Source organism: Cololabis saira, chromosome 9 (genome assembly GCF_033807715.1).
Source record: "Cololabis saira isolate AMF1-May2022 chromosome 9, fColSai1.1, whole genome shotgun sequence".
NCBI lineage: Eukaryota > Metazoa > Chordata > Actinopteri > Beloniformes > Belonidae > Cololabis > Cololabis saira.
This window is the reverse complement of record NC_084595.1, coordinates 16,075,196-16,087,669: the sequence shown is the minus strand read 5'-3', so window position 1 is coordinate 16,087,669 and position 12,474 is coordinate 16,075,196. Positions and strand designations below refer to the sequence as shown.

Genomic DNA, 12,474 nt, shown 5'->3' with positions numbered 1-12,474 from the left:
TTAACTTATTCCTCACAGTCTGCAACTTTGAGATACAGTGATGAGAATACATTTTAGAATTTTCAAAGTGAGATGTAAAAGCCAGAAAAAAAAAATCAGCTTTTTTAAGTCATTGCCATTCACCAGTAACACATTTAAACCCTCGTCGATATATTACTCTCACTCTGAGCTTCAGGCTAATGAATGTCTTTCACATTTTTCTCTCAGCACACTGTCGGTCTCCAGGTCTGTTAATGATAATGTGAACAAGTTTTTCCACAAAACTTCTATTAAATCATCTCTATAGGTTTGGGATTGATTTGATGGTCTGATGTAATTCTGAAAGTGAGGAAATGTTAGTTCTGGGATGTGGTAGTCTAGTGGCTACAGAGGTGGGCTTGGGTCTGGGGGACCCAGGTTCAAGCCCTGGAATAGCAAACCAACATGTTAGTCGCTTTTAGTCAAAAGTGTCTGCTAAATGACAGCAGTAGCAGTAGTTCTGTGATAAAACCACTAGGGGCTGACTCCAAATTGAGTCAAACCTGATTCATCCCTGTGTTTCTGAAGAGATAAACGTTTACTGCCCTGCACAAAACACTGATTTGCTCCCCATAGCTAGATTGTACAACTATGATGAATGTACAACAGGTAATTGTTTAATACTCCTAATCAGGTAAAATATTATTAATCCTCTCATATATACCAACTTGATTGGCTTTTTGAGTGACAGCTGCTTTGGAGTGCTGTTGAGGCGACCACTAGGACGCTAGACAACCAAGCAACCACGGGTTCCACTAGTTCCTGTTTCAGCTCCAATACTACTTGGTTTTGTTAGCGACATTGGAAATCAGAGCAGAATGCAAGCTAAGTTGTTTATTCAGAGCAGCGCTTTATTGTGGCACTCCGAGTGTTCTGTGGCTGACGAAAGTGAGTATTGTTTCGGTTATGTATTCAGTTTATTAAATTGCATCTCATATATTTTCCTCATCGATAAGTAACGGACATGTGCTGTCATGTTGATTCATGAATATAGTGCGCTCTGTGTTGGTTGTGGGTGCCGTTGGCTGGCAGTAGGGAGTACCACTGCAGTTAAATGGTTAGCGGGGCAGGGGGAGAGCAGAACTGTGAGCCACGTGGGAGCGCTTGTTGGATATTCTGTTAAGCCAGAAGACGGTGCTGGTGAACCATTTGATTCAGTTTATTCTCAAAATGTATAGAGCGTTGTTGTTTATGTGATTATTATTGTTGTATATGCTCAGTTTGCATACTTTTGTCTATGTGGTTTCATTTTCAATATATTTAAACATCATGATGTTTAACTATATTGTTTATTATTATTTCCAGAATTGTTACAACCCTGCGTTCATCATGGCTGCTGAAGTCTGTTGAGAGAAGTTGTTCCTTTTGTTATTCCTGTGCTCTGCACAGCATCTTGTTTCCTGCCTAAAACTAAACAAATGAACCCCTTTACCTCATTAACAGAATGTGAGCATGACCCCATGGCTCCCAAAGAGCTCTGGGAGCAACCAGTAAGCATCAGCTTGTTGATCACATTCTTGGGCTCAGTTAAGCTCAATCGGACCTTCGGCTAGCCCTTTTATCAGCGCCTGCAATATTCATTCCAAGTGTCTTTTCCGTAGCAACAGTAGAAATGAGGATAAATGGACAGATTTGATCATTAATATGATGCTAGTTAGCATAGTAGCTTAGCATGAGTTAAAATAGTTAGTTTGCGATGACTGAGGTGAGGTAGATTTGTTCCAACCAATGTCCAAGATTATCTGTCTGTTCTGAACATTTGGCCATTTTTGGACTAAACAGGGCTGGACAAAGTTATGTCCTGACAGAATGGCACCATCCAAGGGTCCAAATAAAAACTTAAACTGACTCTTTAAAAAACCTCTGGGTGACTTGTGCAGTCATAGCACATCATAGCGCATCATAGCATAACGTTTACATGTTAGACTCAGGTTTATTACAGTCGTGCTTTGAAAGGTAAATGCGAAGAAAACCATGGATGGATACAGTTTTGTTAGACTGGTGGTCTCAGTTATGTGCAGCTTCATGTAACTGTTCTGCAGTGATCAGTCTCTAACACAGCCACAGCCACAGCCACTGCAGGCTGTTATTTCCCAGAAACGGTCCAGCTGCAGTAAACCCAAAGACACCACAATCACATTGCACGTTTTAAGAGGATTTTTGAATTTGAAAACAGACAGGAAACATAATTTCCAGAATTAGTCCTCAGAATAATTGTCACAGTACAGTAAGTTGCTATATGTCAAGAATTTTACTTTTTTTTTCTTGTGCTATTAAAACTCCGATTTGCATTTTTCCCATTTCAGAATTTGAACCTTTTTCCCATATCACGAATCACATATTTACATAAGGCCTCGAGTTTGGTTTTAACATACTAAAAAGCGAACTATTTATTGCCTTTTCATTATGGATGAAGCTGAAATCACACAACATCCATACAGAGAGAGTGTCATTTGGGGCTGATCAAACGACACAACACATTCGTACATAAATTAATTCAAGATACAAACAATATAAACACTCTCTTAGAAGCAAAACGGCCCTGTTTAAAAAATTAGCATACATTTCTCTTGTCAGTCTATGGTATTAAACTTTCTTATAAATATTGGGATATGGCGTTCACTTGAAAAGCATTTAATTGTATATTAGCCAAGACGATTTGGTTTCAAGCAATAGCCACTCTGCTTCAACATTATTTTGAGCCTGCGTTTAAGTGTCCACAGTTACATAACTCTAATCACGGCCAAACAAGCATGACTCAAAATAATTTGTGGACTGCATATCACAGCGAAAGTCGTAGCTTCCTACTGACAATATGACAGAATATCTGGGTTACTTTTAATGTCGTTACACGGTTATCCGTTTACACACTCAGACTGCTTGCAAGTTTTGTGGTTTAATTTTGTAATCTATTAATATACGCCTCTGAACATTATGCCTATTTTTACCCTTATGGAGCACCTTGTAATTTCTTGATTAATAGAACTGTATGAATGAAACAAAGTCTTCAAAAGGATCCCGATCCACTGGTAAATGCTGTGACAGCCATGTCCATTCAGTTGGCAGCAATCCTATCCCATGAAATGGGTCTAGTACGATTCCCATTGACCTTTGGGGGTACTAGTCTGGTAATCGCTCTACATCTCACACTTTGTTCTTCTGATTGGTTGGATGTCGGCCCACTGGCGTCTAAGGGGCAGTTTCTCCTGTGATCACCGATACTCCTCGCTGGCAATCAAAGTTGAATCCAGTAAAAATCTAACTGCTTCTTTGTATCAAAGTTAATGACACCCCACACCCGTAATTAACTTTCTACGCTGTCTCCTCATATCCAAGATGAACTGGGCTGTAAAATCACACAGGAACCATGCATCAAGTGTTCAGCCAGTGACAGCGGTTGGACTCAAATGGATTTGGGAATCAATATCAAATACGAATCCATTTAGGCCATAAGTCCAATCCCCGCCTGGGGGAGTTGGCATCATCTCTGGCTCTCTTGTCAGGATGCCTCGGCTGTCACATCCTACACACTCTGAGACCAGGCGAAGGCCAGTTAGCGTATACTGAAAAGATACAGAGAGAAGCGCGGAGAGAGATACCGATGGGAGGAGAGTGAGATAAGTTGGGGCAAAAGTACACTGATGAAGAAGCAGAAGAGCAGACAGATGTATCACCGTAGAAGGAATCTTTTCTTTATCGCTAAAGGCTGAGATACCTCGTCTCTGGGGTATGCTGACTGCTGCTGCTGCTTGATGTTTCTTTTCTTTTGACTCTCGCAATATTATTTTTTCCTCTTTTTTTTTCCCCATGTAGGTTTATATTGGTGGGTTGCAGCATACTTTACAGGTAGCTGCAGTAGCAATTCAATTAATCTGTCAGGCAGATAAGTCCGTCAGCTTCACGCTGGCTTATTACAGGTGGCAGTATTAGTGTATATGTCAGCCTTCCAAGAAATTGTAATGTCAAAAACGGTGCTACCCAACACTCAGTTCAATATCTCTTTCATAAATAAAACAAATGGGCTCAGATGTCACTCTATTTTTAGAGCTCAGCACTGCTGCATGATCTATTTGAAGTGTTTATCTGACACAATCTGTCATGTTCCAGTTTATCTGTATAAACCATCTAAATGAAGAAATTAGAAGTTATCATGTTTATCAACTGCCAGGAAATGCACATTATTATACTTCTAAATTAGCTTCTTCCTTAACTTTTCATCTGCCCACAAGCTTGCACTTTTGAATATTCATCCAGTAAATTTCACTACTTTCTAACACACAGTCTCCTCTCACAGATTTAATCAGGAGAGTTTTCTTTTTTCCTTGTACGTCCAAGCTGTTAGTCACAGCAGCATCCTCTCCACATCAAGCTACTTTGAAAATCCCATAACTGACATTTCAAGTGGACTCGCTTTCAATTTTACCCTGAAATACCAGCATTTTGATTAACTTGAATGTCCAACTCGTCTGATCTCCTGATCAAACCTTTTTCTAGCCCTTCAATACTTTGCCGTAGTGAGACTGAGCTTCAGGTTCTTGGCAACAGCAGTTCATTAGGCGGTTAGGATTTCTTAATGCTATTAAGTTAAGAGCTTAGAAATGATCAACCCTTGTTTGCTAAAGTTAGCACATCCTTTTATTTTATAACTCTATATTTGGTCTGTATAAATATAATGAATGTCATCAGACAGTAGTGGGTCTTTGTATTAGGCGAATTCAACTTCAGATGAAGGTATCATCCACAAGTCTGCAGACCTCTATGAAAGCAGATGTTTCCTGGTCTGGAGAAAGAGTTTTGCAACAAGACGACACCAAAATGGAGTTTGGTGTTGATCCGGATCATGTTTCGCAAAACACTAAACATTTCAGCAGAAGCACCTCATATTCGCTCTTGAGCATGGTGGTGGAAGGGTCATGATTTGAGGTTGTTTTGCAGTCGTCAGCCCCTTTTACATTGGCAGATACCCTGTGTTTAACACGCCTATCATTTTTACATTGAGTGCCGTGTCGTTGGAGGGATTTGTTGATCATGTGACCCGAGTACAACCCATCATTTTTTTTTCTAAATAAAATAAGGAAACAGTTGATGAGGTCACGGGTGGGATCTATATTTGCAAGATGAGTAACTGGGGAGACGAGGAGATCTGTGAGCCAAGGATAAACCGGTGTATGTGCAGAACCACAAAGGATGGTCCATGTTTGAACAACTGGCCACAAAAATAACAAACCGGGTCTTTGAAAGTAGCTAAATTTGGCCAAAAAACGCTCATCTGGATGTTCATCCATCATCATTTTGAAAGTTACACATTTCATTCTACACGTCCACACATCTTGTGTTATTTTAGGCGGATAACGCCTCCCAACTCGCCTTCAGGCACGAGGTGACAAATAACACGTCTTGGGTTTATAATACCCAACATGCGTTAAACACGTGATCATCATCCTGTGATAACAGCGGGACCTATTGAGTCAGGTTCAGACAAACGGGCCAAAAGCTCTGCACAATGATGTGAAAAACTGAAAGTTAAACAGAAAATTGGTACTTTGAGTCATTGCTGTAATGGCGGATCTACAAGCTATTTTTACCATAATGATGTAAAGTGTTCGCCCTCATTTTTGTTACATAAATTTTTTCACAGTGAAAACCAGTTGTAAGCTGTTGGACTGCAGTTGTATTCGCCTCATACGAAGTTCACACTGCTATTTGGTTCAGTCTTAAAAGATTAAAACAAGCCGCACTGTACGACTTGGATCTGCTAGATCTCGGGTAAAGCCCGGGATATACTCTACGCACGTAACCTGCGTAGCCTGCGTAGCCTGCTTTGTGTCTGTTCATGCTCCACTGCGTACGTCGCGTACCACCCGAGTAGAGCCTGTCATACCGATGGTGACCGATAGGGGGCAGTAAGCAGAGCAACAGTTGGAAAAGCTACTTATATTAAGTAGCAGAAGTAGTAGCAGCAGCAGCGGTAGCAGATTAGAAAAACGAACACTTTTACAGGACAATATTGGATGATGTAGGAGATTATAACATCGTGTGAATGTGTATGAGTGTGTATGAATGTTTGTGGTGGTCGGAGGGGCCGTTTGGCGCGATATGGCAGCCACGCTCCCGTCAGTCTGTCGGGCAGCTGCGGCTACAGACGGAGCTACCACCGGGGAGAATGTGTGTGAATGAATAATGATCTCTTAAGCTCTGGGTGCCTAGAAGGAAGCTAAAGAAAACCATAACATTATTATTATTATTATTACTCTTTTTTTAATGTGTATTACTTATTTATATTACTGTTTTACCCCCTTCCCTGTGTGTGTGTGTGTGTACTTCTGCTACGTGAGTTTCCCCGTTGAGGGAGTAATAAAGGACTTATCTTATTATTATTGCTTATTATCAAAAGTGGATAGTCTTTCCAGACTAATTTATCCAGCATTCTCCTCACCCATCTCAACAAGAATGACGAAACAATAAATCCAGTTAATTTTAGGTTCATATGGAGAAGTAGATGTCAATATAAGAAAGATTAACATGGTAAAAAAATGTATTGTTCCTAATATGATTCCAAGTCATTCATTTGCAAGTCATTCAATAGTATTTTTATTGAAAAACAGAGTATTTAAAATAAAATAAGTCCCGTCAATTGACTCCCGGCTCCCGGCTCCGCTTCCTCCCGGCTCCGGGAGGCACCGAGGCTCGGCGCGTACCTCCGCCGGGGCTCGGCCGCCGGGGCTCCGCGGCCGGGGCTAGGCGGCCGGGGCTCGGCCACCGGGGCTCGGCCACCGGGGCTCGGCGGCCGGGGCTCGGCCACCGGGGCTCGGCCGCCGGGGGTTGTCCGGGGCTCGGCGGCCGGGGCTCGCCATCCGCGGTACTCCCGGGGACTCTAGTCCCGCAGCACCAGTGAGTATTTTGACCGGAGAGATTATAAAATACCGGACTTCGGCATATTTTACCGGACAACGGAAACCCTGGGGGGAAGTTAAATATTGCATAAATATATGCACGGGGACTTTCTCCAGGGGAGAGCAGCATAGTCGTGCCAGCTGGGATCAGACCGGGAACAGCGATACTAGCGGCCAGAGCGAGAACTGCAGGTCGCGTACGCGTTCAGTGTCTTTTTGAGAACGTGCACGTCGACGCGTCAAATGTACGCAGGATACGCAGGATACGCGAGACGTGACGTCACGCGTATCCTGCGTCTCGCGTACGCGTTCTGAACTGCAAGTATAAACGCGGCTTAAGACTTCAGGAACGGTGTGTAGCATGTACGATGATGTACGCTCGTCATCAGCAAGTTGTAGTTTGCGTCAACAGCCAGAGGAGCAGCCAAAATGCTTTAAAAATAAATCAGTGAAGTAGACCGTGTTTCCGGTCATGATTCAGGAGAAGAAACCAACGCTGGACGTCATTGTGTGATAAACCGTGATGTGACCCAGGCTGCAGATAGAAATGTCATGTGCGACAACCTCTAATGTCTTCACCTAGTGGCTCCTGTTACGGCAAGTCCACAGCATCTGATTCTTCCTCAGTCTCTCGTGAAGCTTAGTTTCCTTTATGTTTCACTTTCTTTGAAGGATGGCTCGCATCAATACATCATTTCAAGTTTCATTTTAATTAGCAAATCAGTAGACGGAGTCGTTAGATTTCTGGCGCTGCTTAATATCTGTCATGGCCTGTCTTTGTTTGCAAGACAGTTCCATCTTTCATCTCCGCTCCTGCTTCAATGTGAGATGGGTTAGGGTTACGATCACCATTTTCTACACTATGATGGCTGATACTTGTTTTGGTTTTTTTTCTCCCCACAACTGCATATCTTTTGTCTGAAATCCCACAGTGTGAACTTGGCATCAGATCAACTATGATAATATTGTTTTTATTATGTTTGTACACAAAACAAAAAGGAGGAATACTGACCTCTGAACATGACTGCATTAGGACTCTTAACTGCAAGGCAAATCAGTGCCTTGACCCTTGTGAGACAAAGCACAGATCTTTGAGTGTCTTGTCTGTCCAAAAAAATGCAGAGGCCATGTTATTTTACGACAAACTAAAGAGGAAATCATCCTACTTGAGAAGCTGGAGCCGTGTGCTGTGAATGCCACTCAGATAAAAGAGTTGTTTCAGCGGTATTTAAATATAACAGGCAGTTTTGAGCTGCACCTGGGCTGCATTATACTCCAAATCAAAGGTGTCCCTGTTATTTTGTCCTGCCTGCTGTGTATTCCCTCTGGTGCTGTCACTGGACAAGGCCCTTCAACCCCCCCACCCCCTCCTCCTCATTAAACCAGCATCTGCCGAGGTAAGAGGCCTGAAACCCCCCACTACGCACACACACCAATACACAGACTCCAGCCCCTCCCTCCCTATTTTGCACACTCTCACGCTCACCATCTGCCACGGAGTTGGACAAGACCCCACTAAAGCGGCAGCCACACATGCGAGCTAACACCCCTCGTTTTAAACCCCTGCAATTACTGGAAAACATATCCAATGCAGATGCACATGAACGCACACAAATGTCCACAGCCACACGGCTAGCCAGTAGTTTCTGTTGTTTTTCTCTAAGCAAGGACACAGCCGCCTCCTCTACCCATCCAAAACAAACACCAAGAAAAAAAAGGAAAGATTACAACTTGTAGGAGTTTGTGTAGTCGTGATGGGTTCGAGAGAACCCCTTCCCTTCCCCTGTGTGACAGTCAGCCAACCAATTACTCCCCAGTGACCATCAGGCCCTTCCAGCATCGTATCTCAGGAGCCAAAAAGGAAAACACAGAGAGGGAGGAGGAGAACACAAAGAAGAGGTGAGGATGATGCAAACAGAAATAAAGACTTCCACTGATTGAACATGAAACATCTCCCTGTGGCGCTCCCTCTGTTCCCGCTCCTCGTTCCATCTCTGCTTGTCATACAGAATGCCCTCTCGCTCTCACTGCGATTGTTTATCACCCCTCAGTTATCCACAGTGAATAATAATGTTTCCTCTTAGATGGAAGGAGGCAGAGGAACAAGCCTCGGGCCGTGCATTCTGATTGTCTAAGCATTCCCCGGTCGCCCTCTGCCTGGGCAGAATCAGCCATGCAGCAGGCAGGGCAGGAGCCAGGACGCCTGCGCCTCCTCCAGCATCTCGCCTCTTGTCCTTGTTTCATTTGTTGTTTTTTATACTTGTTATTTACAATCTGTATCACTCAAAAGTCTCTCACTGTATTTTTTCCCATCCTGAGCAGTGAAGAGGTGAGGGACAAATGTTGGACCGCAGGGAGACCCGGCCGGGGGGGATTAGCACCATCATGCATGCTCTCCGGGGACATTGGCTCTCGCCAGCCACGCCGCCATCATCGTCACTGTCACCCGACTGGAGCCCGATGAGGGGCAGAGCCACTTGAGGAAAGCTTCGCTCCCGGAGAAGCTAAAGCCGAAGAGACAGCTGGGCCCCGCTCCAGAGTCTCCGGCTATTTCCAAAAGGCTGCTCACTTCATGGCAGCGAGCCGCATTACATTTCCTTTTCTTTGGGTCCGTTTACTTCATATCTATTTCATTTCTGTTCACTTTCCCTAAATAGACCTTCATCTATCAGCCATGGCAGGCTGTGCTTGGTTGCAAGGCGAAGGCACACAGAGGAATACTTGTTCATATTTGTACAATAAAATTACTTTATGGCCATATCCAAAAAGCTAATGCACTTCTATAAAACCAGGCCGAGTGAATATCGTGGTCCTATAGAAGCTATTAAAGACACATTATTTGGTTGGCTGTGTCTGTCCCCTGATTGTTGGATGAAATGGGCCATTCTAATCCTCATTAACATAGTTAATTTCACATAAGAGAAAGTTGATGGTGCGTGTCTAAAACATTCAAAGGTCATCCAAGCAATATACACCATTTACTCGATATATGTGTATGCTCTCTGTGAGTAATGTTAATCAGATATTTTTACATTTTTGGAACATTTGTCCAATTTATTTTGCACTGTTATGGAATACAGACGTCGCGTTTAACAAATGGCCAACGCTGCCAGAAAAGTTCCTGAAATGATGAATGAAGCTGTCAGAGCCAACAGATGATGGCAGACAGAGCAGGCTGGAGCGAAGCTGTGACAAAAAACAAAGAAAAAAGAAAAAGGATAAGCTGGAAAAGGGCATCCAGCATTCATCCTTACCGCCCTGAAGGCTGCTCGGGCTACAGCTAACCTTTGGTCTGAGGGATGAAAGTGTCAGGAGAAACAGAAAACATGATGCTCCTTGGACAGGGACTCTGGCACCGAGCCGTGTCACAGGAGGCAGAGCCAACGCGTCTGACATTAGAGGCAGGAAGATGCTGTCACATGACCTTTAAAGGGGACAGATATCTGAATGCTGTTCTCGCTTGGCCACCTGTTTTCATGATGTATGTCACAAGTGGATGCACGCATAAAAGCATAAAAAACACAACAAAGAAGTATCCTGGATGATAAATTAATTATAGAGTTGGTTTGGCTCGTGACTCTTTGAGGGATCCCTGCATGTGCACTGATCTTCTCTGTGGGATGAAACACGTCAAGGCTTTTTGATCGATCCAAACTTTTGAAAAGAGGCATCAGGGGTCTTTCTGATGCTTAAAGAGCATTCAACGGGCTGTGGCAGGGATATAGATCTTATCTACATCCCCACTTTCAGGTTTAATATAGAGTTCGGGTATCTGTTAGAACAAATGTTGCATTTTTGGATATCTTTTTGGATATTTTATACAGGTTATGTACAAGAAGTAAGAGGGATTAAAGCCTCAACACATTGTTTTAGCAGGAGGTCATAATAATGTTGTTATTGTGATTTAAAGAGTAATGTTGTGACTTCTGGCTTTGGTAGATTTAGAAAAATTGTGAAGTAGCTCCATCAGCAAATCCTCCCAAAACCACTTGCTGATTTTCTTCTGCCTTCATACAAGAAATTAAATCACTGTGCGAACAGGCATTACACGAAGAACTCACTCAGGCACTCTCCTCCCGGAGGTGATGCTCGCCACAATGACGCTCTCCGGTCTCGGGGTGGCCACGGCTTTAAAAGTCCCTCTCCAGAACTTCTCAAAGAGCTGCTTCTCTCCCAGCTGCTGGAGGCTGGCGGTGCTGTCCTGCGATCCCAGGGGAGGAGAGGGGCCACAGGGGGCAAGCTGGAGGGCACACGGCGGCTGCATTTGTGGTCCGCCTCAGCTCCCTCAGTAGACTGTTGCTCTCATGAACCAGGTGGACTTCCTGTGCGGGCGGCAGCTCGGGAACTGTCCAAGTACTGAATCCAACAGAGCAGGACGCAGCACCTTATCTGCAGCGTCCTCTTCCCTTCCTTCTTTACCTCCGCTCTCCTCTGCTCTCACCACTGTCTGTCCCGTCCTCACTTGAGCGGGAACGCTATAGGCAGCAGGACAAAAGCTGACCCTCTCCAGCTGGAGGCTGAGTATTGTTCTTGAGAATGAGAAGGGGTGGGGGGAGACTCTGTTGCCCTGTCCGCCTCTCCTCTTTTGTGACAGCTGCTGCTCTGTGGGGTCTGTGTCGGAGATGGGAGCCGAAAGCGCTCTCCGCTTCTCCGTAGGCAAGCCTCACACAAAACTGGGCATTCCCTCGCTACAGATGGAGGACTTTTCAGTCGGGTTGAGTTTGGTGTGTTGGTGTGGAGATGGTCGTGCACCCACGCTCTGTGGGCTGAGCAGGTGTCGAAGCAAATGTCGTGGCGTGTCTGAGGACAGGTTGGAGCGGGAGATGAAGAGTGTGTTGGCTCCAGTGTGCGAGTGAGATTCAAGTACGGAGCTCAGCTACGAGCAGCTTGTTTTGTGTCTCGGAGGTTGTGACGTCAGATCTGGGGGCTGGACACCTGGAAGAGGGACACCCTCTCTATCATCCTTTCCCACTCTCTCTCTCTCTCCGTGGGTGTATTCGTGACACATGTTTCATCCTGATTCACCATTGATTGGGTTACCTTTTCATCCAGACATGCACCCCCCATCAGTGTCTGCCTGTTTCTTTCATGACACATGACATGTTTTTCCTCTTCTTTTGCCATACTGCAGTCAAAATATTCAAGAACACAGGATAAAACTCATAACAGCCTCTTAAAACAATTAAATCTGAACAAAATGCACACCTACAGTTGTGATGCTAATGGCCAAAGATCCACTGGTCAACAAAACTTACAACATAAATTGCCGGGTCCCCACGTTACATGTACCATTTACGGATGGGGGCGAGGAATTACATATCTACGTGCCTGCAAACTCATTCAACATAGTAACTCGTACAAAGGCAAAAACATGTTTTTATTTGTGTTCATATTTAGCTTCTGCCTTTAAAGCCTGGGTCAGCTTGACTTTGTATGTATGAAGAAGGAAATTGCAGCAAAAATCAAAACAAATCAATCGTATTGCAACTCTCCTAATTACATGAGACTGAAGCAAACAAAGAGCAATACTGAACACTAATGCGATGACATACCATGCCAATCT

The 12,474-nt window shown here is 44.1% G+C and overlaps 1 protein-coding gene across 1 annotated transcript in view; it reads right to left on the bottom strand.

Annotated features, from left to right (window-relative positions):
• Positions 1 to 11,528, bottom strand: part of srrm4 (serine/arginine repetitive matrix 4) — a 97,970-nt gene extending 86,442 nt beyond the window's left edge. Inside the window, exon 1 of the mRNA XM_061730553.1 lies at positions 10,973 to 11,528. Within this exon, the coding sequence (XP_061586537.1) occupies positions 10,973 to 11,175 (203 nt within the window). The 5' untranslated portion in view covers positions 11,176 to 11,528. The remainder of the gene's footprint in view (positions 1 to 10,972) is intronic.
• Positions 11,529 to 12,474: the final 946 nt, after the last annotated feature.